This window comes from Tasmannia lanceolata, unplaced genomic scaffold (genome assembly GCF_043159265.1).
Source record: "Tasmannia lanceolata isolate RefF3 unplaced genomic scaffold, GAP_Taslan_0.1 ptg000006l, whole genome shotgun sequence".
In the NCBI taxonomy this organism is placed as follows: domain Eukaryota; kingdom Viridiplantae; phylum Streptophyta; class Magnoliopsida; order Canellales; family Winteraceae; genus Tasmannia; species Tasmannia lanceolata.
In genome coordinates, this window is record NW_027518683.1 from 15,680,173 (window position 1) to 15,706,941 (window position 26,769).

At 36.4% G+C, this 26,769-nt stretch overlaps 1 protein-coding gene and 1 long non-coding RNA gene across 2 annotated transcripts; both read left to right on the forward strand.

Moving 5' to 3' along the window:
* The first annotated feature begins 944 nt into the window (after positions 1-944).
* LOC143878702 (uncharacterized) lies at positions 945-4,584 on the forward strand. Its single transcript, XR_013251083.1, has 3 exons — positions 945-1,027; positions 2,680-2,723; positions 4,356-4,584. It is a non-coding gene; the product is annotated as an uncharacterized LOC143878702 (long non-coding RNA).
* A 16,590-nt stretch (positions 4,585-21,174) lies between these two features.
* On the forward strand, positions 21,175-26,149 carry LOC143879883 (coniferyl alcohol acyltransferase-like). The gene is made up of 3 exons (XM_077382541.1): positions 21,175-21,700; positions 24,392-24,812; positions 25,466-26,149. Exons 1-3 carry the CDS (start codon positions 21,284-21,286, stop codon positions 25,987-25,989), a joined length of 1,362 nt encoding a protein of 453 aa, XP_077238656.1. The 5' UTR covers positions 21,175-21,283; the 3' UTR covers positions 25,990-26,149.
* Positions 26,150-26,769: the final 620 nt, after the last annotated feature.

Consider the following 26,769-nt stretch of genomic DNA (forward strand, 5'->3'; position numbering starts at 1 on the left):
TCGAACTGTGGAGGCAAAAAATGGACTAATTTGTGAAGGTTTAAAGACATCCATTTTACTTCCACAAATCATAGGGTTGGGATGATCCTATGAATTTGATTTTTTGTAGACACCCTATCTATGTGAGGGCCTTTAAAATGGATGGCTTGGATCACCCAAACAATGTGGGCCCCCACTGTATTTTAAGCTAGTGTGTAGAGAACTCTCTACACATATGTGTAGGAATCGTTTTCTCATACATATATATATATATATATATATATATATATATATATATATGTATAAAGCGGAATCCTCTAAGCCCTCTCCAATAATGGCTTTAATTAGTCATTAATTTAGTCATTTAATTTAGCAAGTAATTTTGATAAGTTTATAAACGTTGAAGGGTCCTATTAAATAGATTTGTCTCTCAAAAGAATTAATTAAAAAATGTTTCTTTTATACGTATTTAAAGCAAGTTTCCATAATTCTATTTATTTATAAGGAACGACTGTTTTTAATGATTGGTTGCCTTTTGCCATTCCATCTCTCTCTAAAAGCCATTCTATATGACGTTTCTTATATCAGTATTTAAAGCATGTTTCCATTTATTTATAAGAAATCAAGTAAGGGTTGTCTTATGATTGGTTGCCTTTTGTCATTCCATATCTCTCTATATATCTCTCTACAGGCCTTATCTACCCTTATTCTTAACGTTCAGGGCTGTTTTACTAATGCTTTCCTTTTGCCATTTCCAAAACCTACTTCCTCTTCCTTTCTCTTTGTTCGTGGGCTGTAGCAATCTCCGAAGAAAAGTAAGTGGTGTTTCGTTTGTACCATCCGGTGGGTCCTCTCTAGCTGGTGATATGATTATGGTTTTGTTGGATTGATTTTATGTTTACTGAATATTATATGGCTTTGTAGGATTGATTTTATGTTTATTGAAGATTTTCAGTGGATTACAGGGATGTAGGTCTTCTCTTCGAATCGTTGATCTCTTCAGGAAATTTGGTGTTCGATGCGGCTTCTTACTCGGGTGTCTTGGGTGGTGGGTTTCTGCGGATGGTGGTTTTCATTTCTTTAAAAGGCCTTTTTGTTTTCTGTAATCTTAATTAGGGTATATTTATGCCTCATCTTACAAGTATAATAGTTTTAATAAAGGAAATTGATATTTTTGCTCCCCTTTTAGACCAATCCACTCCAACTTGGAGTGGATTGGTCTAAAAGAGTTGGAGTGGATTGGTCTAAAAGGGGAGCGGAAATATCAACTCCCCTATGCTTTGGATATTTCCACTCCACTTTTAGACCAATCCACCCCAAGTTGGAGTGGATTAGTCTAAAAGTGAAGCGGAAATATCAGCTCCCTTAATAAAACATATGTAACTTTTTTCCCCTTTTGCTATACCATGTCTGATGCCTCTTATATCATTGCTTTCATCCTCTATTAGCTGCATATAATGTCACATCCATTTTCATGGGATTCTTGATGTGAAATTAATTTTGTTCAATGATGTCTATGATTTTTTTTATGTTTCTTTACAACTTAGCCCAAAAGAGAGTTGCTCCCAAAATTTATGGTTCCGTTCTTGAAATAACTCTTGATCCATTTCTTCAACCTCATCTTCAGCTCTCTCATGTTCTTGCGTTGTTTTGTGATCCAGGTTATTCAAATAGTTGACGCCGTTGGTTTCATTCAATTTCCTTCCTTCATTGAAACAAATTTGAATTATGGCATTTTTTATCTTTTATTTCTTATCTTTTTCAACATATAGTGAAATATGATTGGCCTTTATTCATTGGTTTTAGTTGAATGAAAATTACACCATTTACGCAATGAGCAAAATATCTTCTTCACTTTTCCGGAAGAAGATATCTGCCAGATCATAGAAGAAATTGACAGTCCAAAACCTAAAATTCCATGTCAGATAAACCTAGACACCCAGATTGTAGTGCAACCACACCTATAAGAAAATCAAAGAAAACGTATATGAGTCAAAATATGTAGCTCAGCCCTTCCTATAAAAACATATGAAACTTGAAATCAAAGTATAAATCAATGAGCCAAAAACAAAATATAAACAAAATAATGTGGGTGTTTCTGTTCTTATTTTCTACATTCGCATGGGTGGCTCCCACTTTTTTCACGATCCAAACCATTTAGTTGAAAAAAATGGAAGGTTAGATCTCTAAATCAGTTGTCATCTCCGTTTCTTTTACAGTTAATTGCTGGTATCTAAGTTGGTATATTTGGATTCTTTCATTTCCATCTTGACATAGAGTTTGGGTGTTTACTCTTTATTATTACAGTTAATGGTTGTATATATTATATGATTTCATACAACATGCAATTAGTTGTACCAAAAACAAGGGTATATTTTGAATGAAAAGAACTGTGAACCAAACCAAATGGAAATACCAACTGAAATAAACATTATTCCTAAGATAAAATTTTCCATCGTAACGTTTTTCTTGCAATCAAAAGAGGGACTTAAGTAAAGTCCTTTTAATCAGATACCAATGTTTTGTTTCATATTTTGCGAAGCTTTAGGATGGGTGCTTGAATGTTTTTTTTTTTTCATATATCATGAAGCTTTAGGTTTGAGATTTTTATATCAATTCGTGCATCGCACGGTGAATTTTTTTTATTTTTCCATTCTAGATTATTGCAATAAAAATTTGTTTATCTTTCATTTCTGATAGGTCTGAAGAACGTGATGGCAAACGATCCATTGAGTATCTTGAAGGTAAACACTAATTAGTGAATAGATATGCAGTGGTTCGATTTATCTTTCATTTTTTTAATCAAGGACCTAAAATCAACCAATTATGATGTCTGCAATGCGGCAAGGGAAACGTGTATTTCCTGTCTACTCCGCCAATGTTAAATCATATCCATGATTTCTATTCTTTTTCCATTGCTTAAGTTAATTGCTATTCTATTTTTTGCCATTACATCTGAAGTTGCTGTTTGAATAGTGACACATTATTTTGGTCGACAGACCTTTCAAAGGTAGGATTTTGAAATTCTTTTAAGAGATCCTCACATCAAGCTATTCAGCTAACGGACAAACCTGCAATGAATTCTTTGTACTATTAAATTTCTTTGTACCCTAATTTTTTTTATTTCATTGATGCTTCTTCTTTATCACTTTCTGGGGTCATATGAGACGCAAATTTCATTAAACAAGGATAGTATAGAATAGAAGCTGATAGAATCCAAAACATATTCGTTTGCAAATCCTTCTATAAGTACATGCAATTTGTTAGACCAAAACGATGTGAGGATACTTCATAGTTCATACTTATAAAAAAACCTATTATATATTAACCATGTACATCTAAGTATAATGGACATTCTAAGCATCAAGCTTCGTGACATTCTTGACATGCCGGCATAATGGACATCTAAGCATCAGTTCGAGGGGAAATGTTGCGAGACTTATTCAATAGTTTGATTCTATTAATGTTCATAAGGTTAGCTTGGTTTCATTAAATGTTCATGACATATAGTTTGGTCTCATTCTATTGATGGTCACTTTGGTCTTACTCGAGGGGGTTTATTGTTGATTTGTGATTTTTATTTGAAGCATTCTTGATTTGAGAAACAAAGGGAGATAAATATAAATGTCTCTTAATCTTTTCCTAAAGTTCTCTTTATCTTCGTTTCAAATTCCTACTACCATTAGCCCTTTATATGAGAATTTGCTACATTGAATGCTTTAATTGCATCTTTATATGGGTATTTGCTATTATAGGTTCAAAGGAGATTGCTATTATAGGTTCATCTAAATGATATTCTCTCATTAATTTGATTCCATCTGTCTATAAGTATTACCTCGCATAACTTCCTGATCCCATCATTCCAATCACAAGTTCTACTGTTTGCCGGAAAGTGTTTGGAGTATTTCTTTTCGTCCAAACATGTATTCCCAAGTATGGTTATTTTGGTTCCTACAATGCTCTTATGGTCTTATATGTTGTAGAAATCTTTGTTTTCTAATGCATGAATAGGACCCAAATTGGGATTGTGTCAGCTCCAGTATCACTTCCCAAGTAACCCAAGCAGTGCATGGTGAAGCTGGTAATTCATGTTTAGGCTCTGACCTGCTTATTCAAGAAAATGAACAAATTGAACACATAAGTGAAAATTGCGTATCAGATGTCAAAAAAATACTCTTTTTTTAAGTGCCTGTATTATTGGCCCAAATATACTCTTTTCCTCTAATGAGTCATGTTATTCTTGGAGTCTATTTTCTAAACATGATGGCATTGCCATTGTCCGTGGTTCGCTCGAGAAATCTTCTCCAACTTTTTATTTCCCTTTGCAAGTTGTTCCATACTATTTGGAGACTACTAATTGCGCATTATATTCGCAGGAGAACCAAATTAATGATATCAAATGTAAGTTGGAGCATTATGCTACAAACGCAACATGACGAGTAGGTGCAAAGAGTGCTTGGTTAAGGCTATTGATGTAAAGCAGGATGTGAGTGCCCTCTGTAGCAACTATTTGAAGTGCTACGAGCCAAGGAGGAAATTGGCCAATAATGAGAAATCATCAAGCCAATCACTTGGAGCCTGAGTTGAGAAATTACTTTTTGGAGATTAGGATACAGTGCTGCCAAGTTCTTTTTTATAAAGTTTTGCTACATAATAGTTAGAATTTTAGCGAGTATTGACGGCTCTAGATTTTTATATCTAAAAATACATGAAAAAAAACGTACTGAAGAACTTTTTTGGCAGTTTTTTTTATCCCTGATGGGAGAAGATATTAAACCGAAGTTACATGTTTTGAAGGATTTTATAAATGCTTTTCTAAGGAATATGAAAGAGAAAGGAAGGAGGATTAAGTGCTACAAATTAGAAGATATTCTAACCTCCAAATCATTGAAGAAAGGGCAAAGAAGTGATCTCTTTTTTTAAGTTTTGGATTACAAATGTATAGAACAAAATTCTAATTCCTACGGTACTCTTACTTTTTAGCTCATAGACGACTACTCTTTATACCATTAATTCATTTTTCTCTTCAGCGCCCCGTGCATCGCACGGTGTTAGGCCTAAAATCGGTAACAGATACGGCAGTGACGTAAGAGCTGAGCTGGAGGACCTGAGGAGTTGAAGTGAAGGAACTGAGTCCTGCACAAGAGCGCACGAGGTCAGAAGACCAACCCGAAGTCGTTGCTCTGGACGGATCCTTCGACACTCAAGTCAGTATGAGCAGGAGTGCAGAGTCAAAAATTTAAGAGTGGTAGCTTAGAAGTTATTACCCTTTACTTTGAGCCTTGAGAGGTCTTTTATAGAGGGAGGCCTGGGGTAGTTGGATTACCTACCCCAGGACAGGTGTCGGCCCTTCTGTGGGTTAAGGTTTTACCTACTCTCAGGTAATTACCGGATAACCCCTGGACAGGTGTTGAATTCGTGGTGGACCCTTCCGGGGCCACGTGTCGACAACTCATTAGTTGTTGTTTTTCATCCCCCATCACATGGGTCTGCAACTAGTTTTAAGAAATGACAAATCAATCAAACGGTTAAAATAGTGGAAGAGAAGGTGGAAATATCATTTCCAAAAAGGTAGAAATGCAGTTATTTTTAAAATTTTAAAAACAGACAAAATGGGTGGAAGTTTTAAAGTTTTTTTAAGCAATATCGAATGCCACTTCAATTAAAGCTTTTTGAATAATATTATTAATTATTTTTTAATATCTTTAATTTAATATATTTATATAATTTTAATCTCAACTCCCCACATGAAATTTAGCCGATAAATTAAGGCTACTGATTTTGGCACTAGAATGTTTTGATAATTGCACTCTCTTTTATTATTGAAACAGCTGCCAAAAGGTTATTACTGTTTCAAAAAAGCTCTCATAAGCCAACTAAAAAAGAAAAGACAAGTTGAGTTCGTGCAATTATTAAAACAAGTCAATGAAAATATCAAGAGTCTAAACTTAATTTGTAGTCACGTAACATTTGCGGATAAATTCCCAATAAATTCTACTTGTATGACTCTTGCATCCATGAAGCATTGCTCTCGAAAACCGAAGCATAACAAAACAAAGAAACCCTTAAAATACGTGTATTTTGGATCACGTGGACTAAAAAAATAAGAATAAAATGGGCGAAAAACGAAAAGCGAGTGATGTGAGGGACGGGAGAGGAAGTAACAGAGAAATTGTTTGTCCTAGTTTGGCGAGGTGGCGATGAAACTCGTCTTCTGCCGGACTCGGCGCTCCATGCAGACTTTCGATTTCACGTAAAAAAGGATAACGACTCGATAAAACCACGCCAAGTAGACCATCAGTCAAACACCTTGGAAATTGGAGGAATAGTTTAGGGTACGTTATTTACTGTTACACGTTATAGTCTTGAAAATATTATGTGAAAATGCCACTTCTTGAAAAAAATTCTTATATATGCTATTTTATAAAAAAATGAAAAATGAATTTCTAGGACAAAATTGCCTCTGAGCACTTCTTCCACCCACTCATTTTCGGGCGGCTTAAGCAAATTTTGGGACTACTAACTCATTTTAGGGCAAATTTTGGTTCGACTAACATATTTTGGATTCCACTAACAATTGTTGGGTCCTTATTTTGAGTTCGACCAAGCAAATTCTGGAACCGACTAACTCATTTTGGGGCGGATTAGAAAAATTTTCTGACCGACTAATTTTAAATTTGCCTAGCCGACTAGCTTAGCCGGTCCCAAAATTTGCCTAGTCGGCTCCAAAATGATTTAGTTGGTCCCAATATTTGCTTTAGCCGACTCAGAATTAGTTAGTCGGACCTAACAATGCTTACTAGGCCCCAAAATGAGTTACTCGATCCCAAAATTTGCTTTAGTAGGTCCCAAAATGAGTTAGTCAGACCCAACAATGCTTAGTCAAATCCAAAATATGTTAGTCAGACCCAAATTAGACCCAAATTTGCTTAATTGGCCCCAAAATGAGTTAGTCGAAAAAGTAACCTGAGGGGAAATTTTGTCCTAGAAATTCATCATTTTATAAATAGCATTTATAAGAGTTTTTTCAAGAAGCGGCATATTCACATAATTTTTTCAAGACTTCAGCGTGTAACAGTAAATTACCCTCCAGGAAGAACGGCTACTTGTTTGGATAATAGGAATTTTCTGGAAAAGTTTGGAAAGGAAAAAAAATTTCTAAAATTTCCTACATTTTTTACACAACCTATTTGGTTTGCTCATAGGTCCCTAGTATTTTGTGGGTCAATTGAGTCTTTGTTTTCCTATCTGTGTGTCTCAAGAAAAATGTTGATGGTTTTCATACTTAAATTTATCATCTTTCTTTTCATTTAATAAACTGGTAGGGTCCTGCCAAACCCCAGATTACCAACCAGAAAAAGAGAAAATGATAATTAGAAAAGGATAACTTTAACCAACCCTATACATATAGGGACCTTCAATATAATATAATATTAATCATATCATTTTCCTCTAAATCATGGAAATGAAAAAAATTCCATCAGAAATGTTTTTCTTGCCATACAAACAGGCCAATGGAACTGCAAGGGGCAGGAAAAAGGATACCGGGCTTTCCCTTATTGGATGATCTAAGCCGTTCGCTTGTTGGTCCCTGTCGTTGATAGGCCGGCCGTGCTCAAGAATCATCTCTGTAGGATGATTCTAACCCTCTTATATATTTGGTGTAAAATTGAAGACAAAAAAAGATTAAAAAAAGCACGAAGAAATAAAAATCTGTACAAATAAAAGGGTTTTAGGGGAGAAAATGTTTGGGGCACGTCCTATCTAACCCAAGGGACCAGTAAATGAACGATTTAGATCATCCAAATAGGTGACCAAATTGTACTTTTCTCTCTGTACATATTTCCATGGAAATAGATGCCCAGCTATGATATAAAATCTTTGTTACATGACACATGCTCATATTTTCCTAAGCGGCCAGAAGTATAAATGAGCCTCTTGTTCAATGGTCCAACTCAAGATATTTCTCTAAAGGTTGTAATGGATGGGTTATCCAAAAAAAAATAATCCTATTGGATGATTTTAAGGCCAATTTGTGCTTTGTAGATTAACTAGATAATTGTTCCTTCATTTTTTTGCACCGTCCATTTAATAGCCACAAATTGGGCGGTTAGGATCAACATGCATTTTGGTGTATGGCCATCCGTAGTAAGGCTTATAATTAATATTGACAGTGGCCACATTTTATACAAGGTAGTAGAGAGTGTAAATTACTCCATCACTACTCTTGCCCCTTGCACTTTGCCCTACCCCGCGTGGCAATTTCTTCATCCACATGGCAATATCTTTGTCTAATTCTTTGCTTTTGTCCTGACAACGTTTATAGTGTATCATGTTTTTCACTTCTCCTTGCCTGCATGTACCATTGACGCTGCCATACTAGAGTCCAAGTTTGTTACGACCACCATTAAAGATTCCAACAAAGAAGCTGAAGAATGTTTCTTACGTGTATATATCTACGTATGATATGTTCTTTGAACAACATTAATATTGGCTTATATGTACATTGGACATGTTTAATTTTTCTAAGAAGGTACTCACGTATACGAGCATATGTGGCTGCTCTCTCATGCAGCGGCCGGCCCGCGAAGTGCCTTCTGCGATGGTCCCTAGCAAATTCTCTTAAAAATAAGGTAGTATAAATTATCCGCATAAGAGCAATACTGGTAGTTCTTAGCCCGAGCAATTACTTTTGTAGAGCATTAATTATTAGAACCCCAACTGTAGTTTAGATTAACAACTCATGAAAGTGGCGCTCACTTCATTTCATTGTAATGTTGATTAGCCATTATATGATTCATCGGCTCTGTTTTGTATCACTAAAGATGATCCAAGGAAGGTTTTTTTTTTTTAACCATTAAAAAAACTTGATCAATTATACGAGCCATTAAAGGATTTCTTGTCTAGGAGTTTTCCTTTTTGAGAACTTCTTTTTCACTTGCAAGTAGAGTTTACTAGAGTCTTAGATGATATTGTTCATAATGTTGGCGATCTAAGAGGTCGTTTTATCCTGAAGGAAATCGTCAATCAATCTCGGTCATCTGGTGGGAGGTGATTTCTTCTTAAGGATAACGCACATGCCTTGATCTAGTTTATTCATACGCGTAATTATCTAACCCTAGTTTTGCTTCCATTCTTGATCATTTGCTCAAAGAAAACAGAAGATGTACATCTCTTTGCTGTTTGGTTATCATATGTGGATTAGTAAGATTGCAAGTTCTTTTATATATTGATATGTGCAATTAGCAAATCCGAAGTATCTAACTGTTTTAGTACTTTGTAGCTTTCTTGGCAGTCTAGGTTATTGAAGTTCTGAAACAACCAATTACACCAAAAGCTTTAGCTTTATCCTTTAATAAGGAATACCATTTCTTCTACCTTGTGCCCTCAGCGACAAATGCTAATATCATTCAAGTGAATGAGATATTGTATGTGAGAGGTCCACGATACACATGACATATGATTGTGGTTATGGTATCCGTTTGATATTGTAAGCCACAATGGTACCTGTATTCAAAGTTGTGAATGTCAACAAACATGATTTATCAAGCAAATGCTTATAAAAAGTTATATTTTGATTGAATGGTTGGGATCAATCGTTCAACTTGAGACTCTCTAAAGTATAGTCTCATCGTGTCCCACAAGAGAACACTATGGTCGTGTTTGGATTGCCAGATTTAGGAGTCAGAATCGACACCCTATTCTGATTCTCCTGTTTATAAACCAAATAGAAAAAAATTTAATTAAAAGAAATTTCTAATAAAAATTTCTTTCCAACCATAGCGGAATCAAAATACCACCAGCTGGGGAAGGGAGTATAATCTGTCATTTTTCTCTCTTTGTAGCAGATCTGTTACAGGATCAATTCGGATTGTTTTTTTTTTTTTTTTCGGGTGGGAGGGAGGGAGAGCTTAGTACAACATAGGGTATATAAATTCTGGCATTAAGATAAAGGGGAGTGCTAAATATTGTAAGAAGTGTAATAATATAGAAAATACAAATAAGACATGTTGTCATTGAGTGAGACAAAAGAGTATTAGTTTAGGGCAGTGATAAATCGACCCGCTAATATCTCTCTCTCTCTCTCTCTCTCTCTCTCTCTCTCTCTCAGCATTGCCCTACACGGGGGTCGATTATCACTGCCCATAGTCCATTGGTGAAAATGAGAGCTTGATGTGGCTGCTACAACTATTTTTTGGACTATTATGAACTGTGCATTTGCATATAATACACTTCCTTGTCCTTCCACCCTCTCGAACGCTGAAAGGTCTCAAGTTGTGGTTGAAATGTCATTTTAAGGGCACACATCAAAGCCACGTTCTAAAATGTTAAATAGTTTTCAGCCATTAACCAATTTGAGACTGTCGTGGCTTCGTAAGAGAAAATCAGCACAAGTTGTTGTTGACATTGCCATTCTATTATTTAATTCTACCCAACTTAATTAAATCTGAAAATAAAAAGTAAGCATGTAATTGACATTTCCACACCCACCACCCTTAGTTCCTCAGACTCCGACCTGAGCCAAGTTTTATTCGAAAAAGTGTAGCCAAAAAGCAAAACAAGTGGATTGAGCAACCATCAATAAAATATGAATATTCGATTTTTAGCCTCTTGACTTTGTTTGGTTGTCTTCCTCATTCTCTCAACCCTCTAGGTTGTGATTTTAATTCTCATTAATAAATTATCATATTTCCAAAAAAATAATAAATAAAGATTGCCTTTCCAAAAAAAAAAAAAAAAACTAAAACAAAACACAAAATTTAAAGGGCGATAATATTTTCAACCCCGCAGATGTCACATTATAAGGGGAGCGCATGCGTAATGGAGGGGGAGTGAAAATATCATCTCCCATTTTAAATACATAAAATGATTGATTCACTCATAGATTATTATAATTAAGCCTAATCAATGCTTATCTAGAAGAGGGTGTATCACATGTTACAACTTAGTGCGTCACCCTGAATCAGCCTTTCTCCTTTTATTGAGGGCTGAGATTAAAAAACATGCATGCTTTCTGGAGTGATTCATCCCAGCCCTTCATGAAAAGGAGAAAGGCTGACTTCAAGATGACACACTTACACTTAGGGCCTTTGCTCGTTTTAGACTGTGACAACCTACTGTGAGCCCCCAAACTGATTATTCATATTCTGTACTCAGTGAAACATAAAAAGAGATAATGATAAGAATACTAGAGTAGGTTGTAGGTTGATAGACAACCTATATAATGGTTGGCCGTAACTTGGACATGTGGCACCAGTGTACGCTGTGCCAGGCCATATGGTAGCATTCTTATTTTTAAGAGAAAATTTATAGGGTGATTCTATGTGAGGTCTAGTATTTTCAGAAAGTACAGTGGAGCCACTTCATAGAGTGAATCTAAACTGTTCACTAATTGTTGGGCACAACTTAAATAGGCTGTGCCCGACCGTCTAAGTCCTGTGTGGGCTGGACGTCAGAAGCATTGCCCTTGATATTTGATCCAACAGCAGCCTCTTAAAAAGTGGGCTACTGTTTGATAAAATATCGCCCTGCAGGGGACTTGACGGTCGACCTAACAGTCTAAAACATTTAGTCTAAGCAATTCTACTTAAGAGACTTCCAGCAAACGACACTTTTGCCTGTTCCTAAAGACTTCTGGTTCTTTACAAATGTACACTCTAGTTAGGGCATAACCCAAATACCGATCAATGTATATAAAATAGATGAATAAGACAAATAAACATGTCAGAATCTTTTTTTTTTTTTTTTTTTGTATTAGTGAATCTTTATTACCACGAGTAAGATAGTCATTGATCAAAGATCAAATACAAGATCTCAGTCATGGCCTACAGATTCTGTAGGTAATGTTTTTGGCTGACAAAAGTCCTTGAAAAACACTCTTTTGTCAATGAGTTAGGTTCACCAATTTCATTATGTATCCTATCTTTAATCAGTTTCCATCTCCATGATTTGATCATTCATATAGTACAAAGTTGGGCCAACATCTCCACTATTTTCCAAGTCCTCGTCGCCATAAAGTCTATAATTGGACTCGATCACAAGCGACATAAACGCACAACACAATGACTAGCTGTTTTTTTATTTGATTGATAACTTTTATAGATTTATATTTGTGGCTAACCCAATTCCTTATTCAACTCCAGTGGGACCTATCATGGATTGGCCATTACCCAAAAGTCACATAGAATAGGTATTCAACCAGCTGGCTTTCTCGTAAAGAATTCTAACCCACTCTATAATCATCATATACCCTTCAAATATATGGATAAGACCTATTAATCAGTTGATTTTTTGGCAGTGGTCTGTCTTACAGTAGAGCCCACAAGATAAGGTCCTGTTTGTTTAAGATTATGACAACCGATTGTGAGTGTGGAGCCAATTATTGGACTCAAAATTCTGTCTTATTTGATTTAAAGTGCATTCTATAGAGGAACGCCATGGCATTCATTCAAAGGTACTGCCTAGCTTAGAGAGAGAGAGAGAGAGAGAGAGAGAGAGAGAGAGAGAGCATTGGCTTTCACATAAGCTCTCATTTAATGTAAGAGAGACCCTTTTTTCCACTTAAGCTCTACCCCAAGAAAACTCTCATTCAAAAGGTAGATAAAATGATTTCTTTTTGGGGTTGGGCCTATACCCCAATGGTTGAGGCTTTTATCTCAACCTTGAGGTCGCAGGTTCGATCCCAGCTTACCTGCCAGAAAAGGAATGACTTGTTTTGGGAAGTGTTTCGCCCCCTTTTCTATTTTTCTTACTTGGGATAGCCCCTTCCAGTGTATTTATGACTATGGATTGGGGCTGTCTCAAGTAAAAAAAAGGGGTATGATCGATTACTCTTTTACACTAGAGGGGCTGTCGCAAGTAAAAAAAACGGAGGCGAACATGTCATATCCCTTCTAGTTTCTAGCTGTAGTATGTCATATGTGAAACTTCTAATAGACCAACTTGGTCAATCTTTGTCTGTTCGAAGTCGTGGTGGTGTTGAATTTCCAGTACAGCCTCAACCACTTACAATATACATTGTATAGATAATCAAACATGACGTGCATAAAGGAAAAAGAAGTAAGACTTAGACAAATAACTATTCCTTGCTAAGACTTTAACACATTATTTTAATGTATGAACTTCTAAGTCACCCACAACAATCAATCTTAGACCCCTAAACCATTTATAAACTAATAAACCTCATTCTTTAGTATTTACATACAAGATATTTCCATTTAAACGACTTGTACGACTTAATATGAGTCCATCACTCCTTGTTTTTTTCATGGATTTCTCACCATATGCACCAATAGGACGATGCAATGGACCATTTCATAATTCTATTAAGATTTGGTATTAAATATGTGGAACTGAGTAGGTGTGGTGGGGTTGATGTTCAAGGCGTATGTTATCCTTAGAAAAGAAAATTTGGATAATCAAGGGTGAAGTTACACCCACGAAAAGCTAACGGTGTCGTGCTCAAAACTTGGATACCTATAACGCAAGGTTAAACCTTCCAGAAGCTGGGCCATCGAATTACACTCAAGATTTAACCTAAACATTTTAAATATAAATCTACTACCTTTTTTCTGTTCATTTTTGCTTCAAGAAAATTTAGAGAAGAAATGGTCTGTCTAGACTCTTTAGAATATCGAGCAATAGTGGGGCAGATACCAAGTCCTATATGTGTTTCTATTAGGGTTGCAACTTGGGTCGGGTGACCCGACCCGAAAATAACATGGGTCAGGTTTAGAAATCATGGGTCTTGGGTAGGGTCGGGTTTTAAATTGGAAAACCCGACTCAATCTTGGGTAGGGCCGGGTTTAAAGAAAAAAAACAGAAAACCCGACCCGACTCATATGGGTGCACTGTGACTTTCTTAAATACCTCTTGAATAACATAGAAAATTATTTTCCAACACATTGATACAATTGTTTTGATTGAGGTGATCATGTCCGTTATGTGAAAATATTGTGTCCTTAAAGTTATACAGTTGATGACATAAATTTAGAAATTTTAGGTGTGAAGATTTGTTTTTTCTCCTACAATCTTTAAAATTAGTCACTATCCTACGCTAAAAAAATAAAACCCGACCCGACCCTACCCAACCCGAGAAACTATCTTGGGTAGAGTCGGGTTTAGGAATCTCGGGTTTTCCTGTAAAAAATTAAACCCAACCTGACCCGAGATAATTCTCGGGTAGGGTAGGGTTTTGGAAAACCCGACCCGCCCGACCCGAGTTGCACCCCTAGTTTCTATCTATAAATAGTTGGGGCTCTAATAAATAATACTTCATAAATTTATAATCTCTTATATCTTATTACTTTTACTAGGAACCAATATCGGAAATTGTTCCAATACTGGTACTTTATACTCTCATTTCTAATACTTCATCCAAAAATCCAATGATATGAGATATAAGAGTATCTTCTTAGGAAACATTGTTAAAAGTATATACAAGTGAAGAATAATATTGTTCAAAGTACTTATTGTAAGTACATAGTATATGTAGGTACATAGTAAATGTTCTCAGTCTCTTCAGTGGAATTCGTTGTAAAAGGTCACAACGGCCACAAACTTTGGTGTGGTAATGACAGCATCACCAATGATAGGAACTAACACTAGATTCTCGCTTGGCAGTGGAGTACAACATTGCTAGCTATTTTTCTTGACAGATAGAAAGGTATAAAAGCTAAAGGACAAAGAGTTGGACGAAGGAAGTGCCATGTAGCTAGGGGTGGAGAGGATGGACAATACCATACTCTCTAATACCTTATATAAAATGTGACTACCAACCATTTTAAAGCATATATATTTTGTTAGAATCATGAATCATGTTTGCATGTAGTGCCTTTATTTTCTTGTAATAATAATTTCTAGATTTTTCAATGAAGCCCTTTAAGTTACATTTTAGCCATGAGACATTCAGGTCTCTGCGGGGCATCTGCAGTTCATGGATCCCAAATTGAGCAAAGGTCGGCCCCATCTTTTTGTGGTTGGGATCTAAACATATTCTGCAATTCATAATGTTACTATAGCATACACAACTCACTTGTACTATACATTTTAGGTGTATTATTAAATATGTGGATGGTTAAATATGGAAAACAAGGACACATCCCATTTCCATCCAAAATTGTACAATTGTACCAATCAGGTGATCTTAACTATCAAAATTAGTGGCAAACTCACATGTAATACCGATTGTCTTCTTCATAACATGCACTGAGATTGGTATTACACCTAAATATGGTTTTAAATTTCTACTGAAATTGACACAAACCAACTAAATTGTTTCTATTTCTTCTCCACCAAAATGCAGACCGAATATAAAATCGTAAGTATATTAGTGGTATATTATACTAATTAGGTATTTGCTAGGGACCATCGCAGGAGGCATTTCGTGGTTGGGCTATTGTATGTGAGAGCAGCAACCTCAGGTGAATTAAACAAATAAGGCAAAATATGAGCATGTATAGCTGCTCTCACATGCAACAGCCCAACCACGAAATGCCTTTTGCAATGGTCCCTAGCAAATCCCTACTAATTAATTAGTGTGTAGAAACTCATCTCTCTCTCTCTCTCTCTCTCTCTCTCTCTATATATATATATATATATATATATATATATATATATATATATATATATATATATATATATATGAGGAAACTGTTGGTGAACTTAAGCTCACCAAACTTATGGTGAGCTAGCTTGCCCAATCACATGGGGGCCCACTTTGTTAGGATGATCCAAAGCATTCATTTGAAAGTCCCTTACATAGATGGGGGGTGTACCAAAAATCAGCTCCATAGGATCATCCTAACCCCTCTATTTGTGGAGGACAAAAATGGACAGACACAAATCTGCCCCATTTTTGTCCTCCACAAATGGAGGGGTTAAGATGATCCTATGGAGCTGATTTTTGGTACACCCCCTATCTATGATAAGGCCTTGCAAATGAATGGTTTGGATCACTCCCCAAAATGTGGGACCCATGTGATTGGGCAAGCTAACTCACCAACAGTTTCCTCTATATATATATATATATATATATATATATATATATATAAATTACATGTGAAATATAGTGCATGTATTATGTTTAAATATTTATATGAATTATATATGTGAAACGTGGTATGTAGTGAATTATCAATCATAAGAAACAACATATGTCTTTGGTTTTCAATGTTGCTAAATCATTATGGGTGATTTTTTGCTCATGTGATGTTTTTTAGTATGCATTTATGCTTACTCTAGTACTTCTTAAAGTTTGATCTTAAATCTACATCATTTGCACATATTTTCATATGTTTTCATAATTTTACCAAAAGGGAAATGATTTCAGCACAACTATGTTTTGATACAAGACACTCATGTTTCTTGTCTTGTAGTATTTAATTGTCGTGTAAGTGCATTTTGGGAACCATAAAACTCTTTTACAGCTCTTTAAATACTAAAAGACAAGAAACATGAGCTAGATCAAAATCTTATTTTTTGGTCAAAAGATAGTGTTTGAAAAATATTTTCTAAGTGTGTTTTGAGAAAGAAAAATCTTTTCTTTGGAAAGAGTTGCTTTTTGCAAGAGAAAGAAAAGAGTGAAAAAGATAGTCCCGTACCTACTCATAAGAAAGAAAAAGTTGGGCTTATAAAGCTTTACTCTTTTCTCTTCTTTGTTATAGTGCACAATGGGTCTTAGCCATGGGTTGAACCACGAGACGGTGCAACGCACTGTTCGCGCACGCGCGAACGTGGGCAATAGGATATAGGGCGCATAGTGGCGCTTTTTTAGGCGCACTTTGCACAATAGAAAATACTCATTCTATACAGAATTCGGATTTCTACTTTGGCATACCCAAAATTGCTATTTTCAGCACAATTCTCTCTCTCTAAACCCCTACAAAGTTCATGTTTTTACTGTTTTAGAAGTTATCTTCAAGTATTCTGTTTTCTGCAGAAACAGAACATTTGGGTCTCAATTACTTGAAAAATTCAAAGGTGATTCAGGCTTGATTCCATTCAGTGCAGAACGTCGTCAAGCAATCGGTTTGGAACCGGGCTTCATTGTATCTTGGAGGCGAGTTTGTGGTCCCCTTTGCACACTACTAGTGGGGGCGAATATCGTCTTAAAGAGAGCGTTTACGCGCCTTGAAGCATCTTCTTATCTTCTTCTCAACCACTACACGGATAATTTTTCCAACACTTCTTTTATAAGAAATGTTTGTGTTGAAATCATTTTCCTTTTTTATCCGAAATCGACATGTTTTCATTTCCATCATGCATACCAAAATTGAAACCTAAAGCATTGTCCATAAATCTAGACATTTTTGCATTAGGTGAATTTGCATTATTTGATTTCCTTTTACTCATTCATATATTGGGACAAACTGACATGGTTTTCTTGCCTGGTTTTAAGGGTATCTATATGTTAGTTGTTTGTAAACTGTAAGTAAAGTATTAAAAGATGAAGTTTTTGTAGGGAGAATGGTTGATGCTAACCTTCTATATTTTATTTTTTAATTAATTCTTTGCTTATTATAATTTCCAGTACATTGCTTCTTATAATTCTCATGGGTCTCCTTGGTTTTAGGTAATGCAAGGATGAGTAACAAGTAGGGTCTATTTTACGTTTAGACGCCCTCATTTTACCATATCCACCCCTTTATCATAACAAAGAGGAATAGGTATCAACTCCTTTACTATGAGGCCATGTTTGACAACCATGAAATTAGTTTAACAAGTGTTGAGAGAGGGGTAGGAAGCGTGGGAGAGGCAGAGAATTGAGGCAGCATGAGTGAGGTGATAGTGTATAGTGGCTTAAAAATAGGTAAATAAAAGCTCTGTTTTGACTAGTGTTGTTCTTTTATCTGTTTTTTCAGCCACATACTCACCCTCTTCACTCATGCCCTCTCAAGTCTCTCCTTCTCCCACCCTCCTACCCTTTGATAAACTAATATTTCATTGGGAAAAAATTCATGGCTGCCAAACATGGCCTAAAAGTCACATTTTGTGTGTTACTTTCCAATGTCAACAGCAACCACAAACACAGACAATGGAATAAGTAAAAGTTATTGATCAATACATAATTTAAACAGATAGGAAGGGAGTCAATATGTGGAGGGAAGAATTAATGGATAAGGTGGAATCGTGAAGTCTGCAGTTGGTATGAAATGGGTTTTCGATTTTAGCTCGTTGTCTAAACAATATAGAATTAATCATCTATGCGGCTATCAAATTGTCAATTGTTTAGTTGGTTGGTGTAAGAAAAGAAGAAAAAAAGAAAAGCCAAGAGATGGGGGTTAATTTAAGGGGGTTTGGTCAAAGAATATATTCATAAAAGAAGGACTCTAATTTTAAATATTTACAATAGGGACCCAGATGAAAAAATTAAGGTGTGAAAAAAATCAATGGTTTAAACTTTTCTTGGTGGGACTCAGATGAGGTTTGATAAATCAAAGGATTAAATCATCTGATCAAGGTGAGACCAACATCAATTGTCTAAACTTGAGTTCGCTGATTGAACCCTGGACCTGCCATGAGGCAATTGCTCAAATAACTCATAGCTCAAATACCATATGAAATGCTAGAATAAGTAAGATCTAACAGTTGGATTGGGTTATGATCTCACCGTTGGATCATCTTGGAGGTAGATTTGGGCAAGTTGGTTAGATGGGGTAACCTAGATAGCTTAGACAAGTAGATTGGATTAGAATAATCTCTTTTCATAGTTATCTACATTTGACTCTAATGGCATCAGAGAATTAGTCTTCCTAAAATTATCATGGTATTAGAGCCACATGCATGAATCATCATCTTCTTCGACAGTCTAAATTGGCGGACATTTAGCAATATGATCAGTCACCATCATTAGGGGGTCTTCATCAACGTGCATTGGATCAGAAGAATCGACGGCGTGCATCAAATGTTTAATATCTTTTTATTGGGGAATTTCATTATAATCAAACGTATATCAATTTTCAATCCACATACAATTGAGGGAGCAAGTGAGAATATGTGATATCTCACCGACAAATTGGCTTGAAATCACATCGTTGGATCATCATGGCATTAGATTAGGCAATTTGGTTAAAGGAGGTAATCTTGCTAGTGAGATTAGAATATTTTACTCTTATCTCTTTTTACGTTTATTATTTTTGGGTAGGCAAGCTGGGATCGAACCTGCGACTCAAGGTTGAGATACAACGCCTCAACCATTGAACTACAGGCCCAACCCCCTTTCTATGTTTATCATAACATCTTTCTATGTATATCATCTAAGTGCTCTATATAAGCACTGATTGAATCTCTTTTAAAACAATTCAAGATTAGCTGGAATCCCAAATTTGTCATGAAACAACCAATTACTCTAATAGCTTAAGCTCTTAGAGTTGGTGTTTTTTATTTGAACATTATTGGTGGGATCAGGAAATTGATAAACAAATAATTATTATAACAGACAATACAATTTGTGAACTCTGACCAATATGAAAGGAACAAGTTATCAAATGAAAAGTTTAGGGATATATAAAAACAATTGTATGAAACCCAAATAATGGACCACCTTAATGTCTCATGCGCATAACCTAATATGGTAGTACGAGTGCTATCCTTGATATTTGATCCAACATCAGTCCCTTAAAAAGAAGTCAGTGCTCCTATTGGATCAAAACTCTAGGGCATGAAAAATTGATTTTGATCAATTAGCCCGAGTTTTTGATAATTCAACTTGGTTTTTTCCCTACATTCAACCTGAGTTTTGAATGATTCAACCTGATTTTTTTTGACAATTCAACCTGATTTTTTTATAAATTCAACTATTTTTTTTAAATAAGCGTATTTTTACCAATTCTACCTTATTTTAGCCAATTTTGTAATTTTAAGCCGGTTTTTGGCCAATTTTTACAAGGTTGAATCAGCATCTGGTAGCAAAATGAATACAACAGCAGGAAGAGGAGACTTGAGAAGGCATGATTGAGGATGGGACGATAAGCGACTAAGAAACAAAGGAAAAAATAGATTGTATTTTGAGTGGAGATTTTTTCCTTGTTTTCTGCATTTTTCTGACCCTCTACTCACATGGCCTAAGAAAAGAAGATGAAACATGTGGAACCATAAATTGAAGGTTCCTCGAATAGGGTTGGTTCAACTTATAAGTTTTCGTACGTAAATAAAGTAGAAAATTTTGAAAATATTTTTTCTTAAGAATTCCAGCAGTTCCATTTTTTCGTGAAAATATTAGAACTCAAAACCATGACGGAGACAGTCATTGGCCTAAGAAAAGAAGATGAAACATGTGAAAATATTAGAGCAACAAGGCTCAGGGGGGTAAAAAGTCAAAAATCTCTAACTCCTTTAGTTAGTCCCTTCTGAAAAATGCTCTGATTCCTACCCACATTTGTTTGTCTTTGCGGAGGAATTATAATTTCTTTCCTAATCACTGCTCTGGAAAAAAAAATTCTCAAGGAATAATTTCCATGGAATAAGGGTTTTTAGTCCTGGAGATTTTGACGATGGAATGTCTTAGTGGACGATGATAAAAAAAGCCACTTAATTAATATGTTTGAGAAGGTCTGGGGACGGAAGATTAGGGTGATGATAAATTCGCACACCGTGTAGGATGATTCACACCCCTCTAGGGTGAATTGACGTCAAAAAGCGTTAAAGTCTGACACTATTTGATGCTTTTTGAGGCTTTTTTGACGTCAATTCAGGCTAAACGGGTGTGAATCCTACAGGGGGTGCGAAATTAGACGTCAAATCATCTTAAATGGGGTGTGAATCATACTACAGGGGGTGCAAATTAATCATCTCCCGAAGATTATCTTAGATTGTTGCTATAAATTGGCATTTTTATGTTGCACCTCTCAAAATTAGCGTTTAGATTTGGAGATTATTTTAAAAATTTTAGACCACTCTGATAGAAAATCCTGTAATTAATGACTAATTACCAATTCACTATTGTTTTTTTTTTTCCCACCAAGATGATTTGAAGTTGGTAAGTATGAACAACTAAATTATAAACAAACATTGGTTGACTAATTACCAATTTACATTGGGTTTTGTTTTTCCACAAAGATGACGTGAGTTGGTGAGTATGAAAAACTAAATAAACAAACATATAGAAGATTAGTGAAAAAACAAGTTCCTCAATCACAAAACCATTTAGAACATACGACAAAAAAAAGCAATTTACAGCCAAAAAAGCAATTTCATTTATTGACGTGAAATTTGTAGAAATTCAAAGATCCTATAAATCTACCGTCATCAGTCTCCAAACCCGACATCAATCTCTCTCTCTCTCTCTCTCTCTCTCTCTCTCGACATGGACATAGGTGAATATTCAGTCACCGTGAATCAGAAAGACACCGTGACGGCATTGTTGCCGGTGCAACAGCACAGGGTACCATTATCCAACCTTGACTTGCTATTGCCTCCCTTAGATGTAGGTGTTTTCTTCTGTTACAAAAAGCCCACTAACCAAAACAGTCTCACCTTCTCATCCATGGTCAGTACTCTCAAAAAATCGCTTGCCCAAGCTCTAGTATCATTCAATGTGCTCTCCGGAGAGGTCGTCATGAACTCAGCTGGCGAGCCGGAGATACTTTGTAACAATCGTGGCGTGGACTTCTTCGAAGCCTACGCCGATGTGGAGTTTAGAGACCTTGAATTATATAATCCAGATGCCAACGTAGAAGGGAAGCTTGTGCCCAAGAAAAAGGAGGGGGTGTTGTGTGTTCAGGTAAGATATTTAGACTTCAATTCCTTGCTTTGTTTAGATTGAAAAGACACCCATTACAGTAGTTAAAATCTAGAAGTTTTGGTGGTAAAATTATCGTGAGCTCATCTTACTACAATTTTGTTTTTTTTTGTTTTTGGTTTTTGAAATGGTTGATATTTTATTAAGGGAAATGATTTCAGAGCTCCAATGTTCTAATAAACATGCGCTCCACATGTTTGCAGTGTAGGGTTTAAGAGCTTTTTGAGAACCGTAATATTCCTCAGACAGCCCTTTAAATACTACACGACAAAAGCTGGAGCGCCTGTTTATCAAAACATTGGAGCGCATAAATCATTTCCGGTCCCTTTATTTATTATGAAGGAAATAAGAAACAAGGGAGATGTACAATAAGCATGTTAAGTATAGTGTTCAAGGAGGAAGGTGATCAAGAAACAAGGAAGATGTACAATAAGCATGGTAAATAGAGTGTTCAAGGAGGAAGGTGATCGAATAGCTCCAAATTGTCCCGATTGACCTTGGCTCTAGCTAGGCGATTCGCCTCTGCATTAACTGACGTCCTTACACCAAATTATTTTGTTTCCTTAAGCTAATCCATGGGACTACCCATAACCAATCAAAGGGGAGCATAGTTACAAGGTGAGAGTAGTTCTCATGATATGAGATTATTCACCAATTTCATTATAATATATTGTCAACTTTTGGTGAACTCATATTTTACCAATATTTATATTAATCATTAATATTATTATAATTATATAGTTTTTTTTTTACTTGCTACCTATGCACGGCACCTTTATATTACGGATATATTGTTGATAACTCAATTTATTACCATACAACGTGTTAGTTATAGATTCCATGAACCCCCCCTTTTTTTTTTGACGAGGGTGAAGTGTAGTTTTCTTTTTATTTTTTTTTAAAAACCCATATAAAAGTGTAGTTTTAAATTCAAAATATGCATGTGAGCCCTTGCTAAAACAAAAGGCTACAGATTTTGGCACAACCATGTTTTGATAATATCACAAACTCGTCTGGTCTTTTATTATTTAAACAGCTGGAGTTCCCAAAAGGCTCTCATAAGCCAATTAAAAAAGAAAAGACCAGCTGACTCTGCGCATTTATTAAAACATGGTACTGTGGTAGTGTCAATATCATAATTATTATTAGCCCAAAAAATTCCTCATGAGTTTTCAGCAACCAACTAATGGAATTTGAAATTAACAAATTTTAAATCTACAAAACAATATATTTTGTTTTCCTTATGTTTCATTTTGTTTTCATTGGCGTTTGTCTATCGTCTCTGAAACATTTCTAATGCGTTTCCTAAGATGTTTCTCAATGCATTTCTTATATAATTTTATATCATTTTCAAGTTTCATGTTTTCCCTCTATTTTTTCCCAATGTTTCTTATTTCTGTTTCACATTTTGCTTCCGGACTTCGTTTCCCACACTGGTAACTATGATCCTAAGGGGGCGTTTGGATACGCAGATTTTAGAATCCGGGTTTTAGTTTGAAAACAGTGTAAAAGAGGGTTCATGATCAAGCTATTGTATGTTGTCCTGGAAGCGTTTCTTGGATTTTAAGCGAGAAAATCAGGTTTTAAAAATCTCTCCTGCATCCTAAGATTTCTAAAACCTAAAAATATGGGAGGATCTGCTACTCTCTTGCTGAAGGGAAGAAGGGCGAGAAGTAAAAAATGAGTCAAAAACGACGGCAGGTCCGCTACTTCTCTTGTCTCTTAGCTACAATTTTGAAGAAATCTCGGATTCTAAAATCTGCATATCCAAACGGCCCCTAAGTCATGCTTACGTTGTATACAATTAGCACTTAGGCGTAGGAGAGGGAAGAGTGAAGAAATTCCAAAGAGACAAGACTAGTCATGAAAACAATAGCTGGAAAAATAATATATTATTTGTCGTTTTGAGTAGAGCTTTTTAAATGTTACAAAATGTTACCTCTTGAGTAGACATAAATAAATAAAATATGAAGGGTGTTTTTGTACATTGGCACCCTCTATTCCGATGTAGGACGCTCCATAAGATTTTGTGACTACACCTGAGTCAACATTCAAAATAATTTCAGATCTTAGGATATGGATCCAACTGTTGTGCCCTAAACATTCAAATCCTTTGGAACCATCGGATTGTCTGGGTCCATTGACACCCCTACTCTTGTTGGACGACATATTAGCCAAGCTGGAAGACTATAGTAGGTGTTGGTTGCAACTTGTCGTGGGTGATTTAGTCAACCGATAAATAAGGTTATTAACAAATCTTGGCTCAGGTTTCCTCAGACCCCTTGCTAATAGTCTAATAGGGGTGTGGAAATATCAGTTACTTCTGAAAATAAAAAGTAAGCATGGAATTGATATTTCCACACCCCACACTCTTTGCTACTATTGGGGGTCTGAGGAATGTTCCTCAGACACTGACCTGAGCCAAGTTTTGTTCTTATTTCTGTCACTTTAGTCATACTTATCTGAAGTATTTTTCTTATCCTTGATCCTCAAAAAAGATGCGTGGAAATTCCTTGAATGGGTGTCAATGAACATTAAATCCACTTTGACGACTTTCCACCAATGGGGACACCCTTTCATCCTATTTTTGCAAGGGCGCCCTTCAGTCTAGCATTCCTCTTTTATATTTCTTCTTCTTTTTTTTTTGAATTTTTTTCCTAATGGTTTTGACAGGCAACGGAGCTCAAGTGTGGGGCTGCCATAATTGCATGCACATTTGACCACCGGATTGCTGATGCCTACTCAATGAACATGTTTTTGGTAACATGGGCCGAGATGGCCCAATCGAAGCCCATCTCTATCTATCCATTTTTACAACGGTCATTGCTCAATCCGCGTCCTCAGGGATCCTACGACTCATCCATCAACAAGATGTACGTCCCAATTTCGTCAATGCCACCTCCATCAGATCCCGTGCCAGGAGCCGATCATGTCATAAGCCGAATTTACTCCGTGGCCTCAGAAGACATCGTTTGGCTTCAAGCCCAAGTGAGCATTGGAGGGACTAGAAGAAGCAAGCTCGAATCTCTCAGCGCATTTCTATGGCAAATAGTTGCAAAGAGTGAGAAGGATGGAACGAAGAGAATCAAGATGGGTACTGTAAAACAACCAATTATTCCAAAAGCTGAAACCATTTGAGTTTGTGTGATTTAATCATTTGAGAAATTATATGGTGGCCGCTCTTTACATATAAAGGGTGGAGAGAGAAAAAATCAACCACGTTGACTTTTGATAAAGGTAACAGTAAAAGAAGGGAGTTTGACCTGGATCAAAAATCAAGGGGAGGGTTTTTTCTCTCTCTGCCCTTGTTGTTTGACGGGCGGCCACCATATAAAAACTCTAATCATTTATACTTAAACACGCCCTCTCACGTGTGGGCCTTTTTTTTTTGGGAGGGGGGAGGGGGGCGCTTGGCTGAACTCGTGGCACATGTGGCCCCTCTTTTGAGTTGGCGATACATGTGAATTTTTAATACCAATGAGTAACTGGGTTTAGAAACCAGGACTTGCTGGGAGGCAATGGCTCCAATACCATGTGAAACTATCAGTTACTCCAAAAGCTTAAGGGCTTGTTGATTTCAGATTGTGACAACCGATTGTGAGCCCAAAACCTATTATGGGAAGCAAAATTACATTTAAATTTGAGTCCGCTAATAGGTTTGGGGCTAACAATTGGTTGTCACAATCTCAAACGAACAGGGCCTAAGCTGTGAGAGTTGGTGTTATTTAATCGTTTATACTTTAACAGGTACTGTCGTTGATGGACGGACTAGATTGAGCGTTGAGTATGGAGAATCCATGTTTAATTATTTTGGGAACGTGCTTTCAATTCCTTTCGGGGATGAGAGTGTAGAGGAGCTAACGAGAAAGCCCTTGAATTGGGTGGCGGGTGCTGTTCATGAGTATGTGAAGGGTGCAGCTACTAAGGAGCATTTCTTGGGGTTGATCGATTGGGTGGAGGTGCATCGGCCGGAGCCGGGGGTGACAAAGATTTATGTAAAGGGTAGGGAAGATGGGGCGGCATTTGTGATGTCGTCAGGGCAGCGGTTTCCGGTGAAGGAGGTGGATTTCGGATGGGGGAGGCCAGTATTTGGGTCATACCATTTTCCTTGGGGCGGTGAGTCCGGGTACGTAATGCCTCTGCCGAGTGCGAGCAGAGAGGGGGACTGGGTTATTTACATGCACTTGATGAAGAGTCAATTGGATTGTTTGGAGGTAAACGCCGGCCATATCTTTCGGCCGTTGACTGCTGACTATCTTGGCTTAGCTTAGGCCTTAGGGTGGTGGCTGTGAGGAAAACGTACAAGAGAACTTAGGATGTTCTCCTTTACTTTTGTCCCTTTTGTAATTATGTGGCTGTATGGATCGATTTCATCTTTTCAACTTGATTTTTTTTTTAATGACAAAGAATTAAATTAACGGGGAAAAAGAACACAGAGCCAACCCGGCGATTGAGATGATCGATAAAAGACATCAAAAGAAAAACCCAAAAGCTCACAATCCAAAACTTGTCACGGGGAGAAAGTCGAAGGTTTCCAAAACTGGGCTGGATACTCCTTCCCTAGCTTCACTACTTGCCAACCTTCTCACATGATGAAATGAGAGTGATGATCCCTCCACGCAATTCAAGATCTCATCCATCCAATGAACAAACCACTAAGGATAAGGGAATTCAATTTTTTTTTTTCTTTTTCTTTTTGTTCATTTTCTAATGAGGAGAATTTATATGGTGGACAACCGTGCATGCATGTACATCCTGAAAAAACAGTGGGGCCAACATTTTTTTTTGGTGATCCAAATGATTCTTTATTGGTCTTCCCCGAAAATCACGTCCATAGATGATCCTAAGCCTTCGATCCGTTGAGGTTTATATATAGAGCCGTTCATTTTAAACCTCCACAAATCAGAGGGTTAGGATCATCCTATGAAGAAGATTTTTTTGCACAACAAATGAATGTTTTGGATCAACCAAGGTTTTTTTGGGCTGCATGTGTATGCTCTCGGTCGTGCATCATATAATTTCTCTCTAATTAGGTATGCCCAAATGCTCAA

Coding starts and splice junctions, on each gene's coding strand:
- LOC143879883 (XM_077382541.1), top strand. CDS start 21,284: ATGGACATAGGTGAATATTCAGTCACCGTGAATCAGAAAGACACCGTG. Junction 21,701..24,391: donor AGGGGGTGTTGTGTGTTCAG/GTAAGATATTTA, acceptor TGGTTTTGACAG/GCAACGGAGCTCAAGTGTGG. Junction 24,813..25,465: donor AACGAAGAGAATCAAGATGG/GTACTGTAAAAC, acceptor ATACTTTAACAG/GTACTGTCGTTGATGGACGG.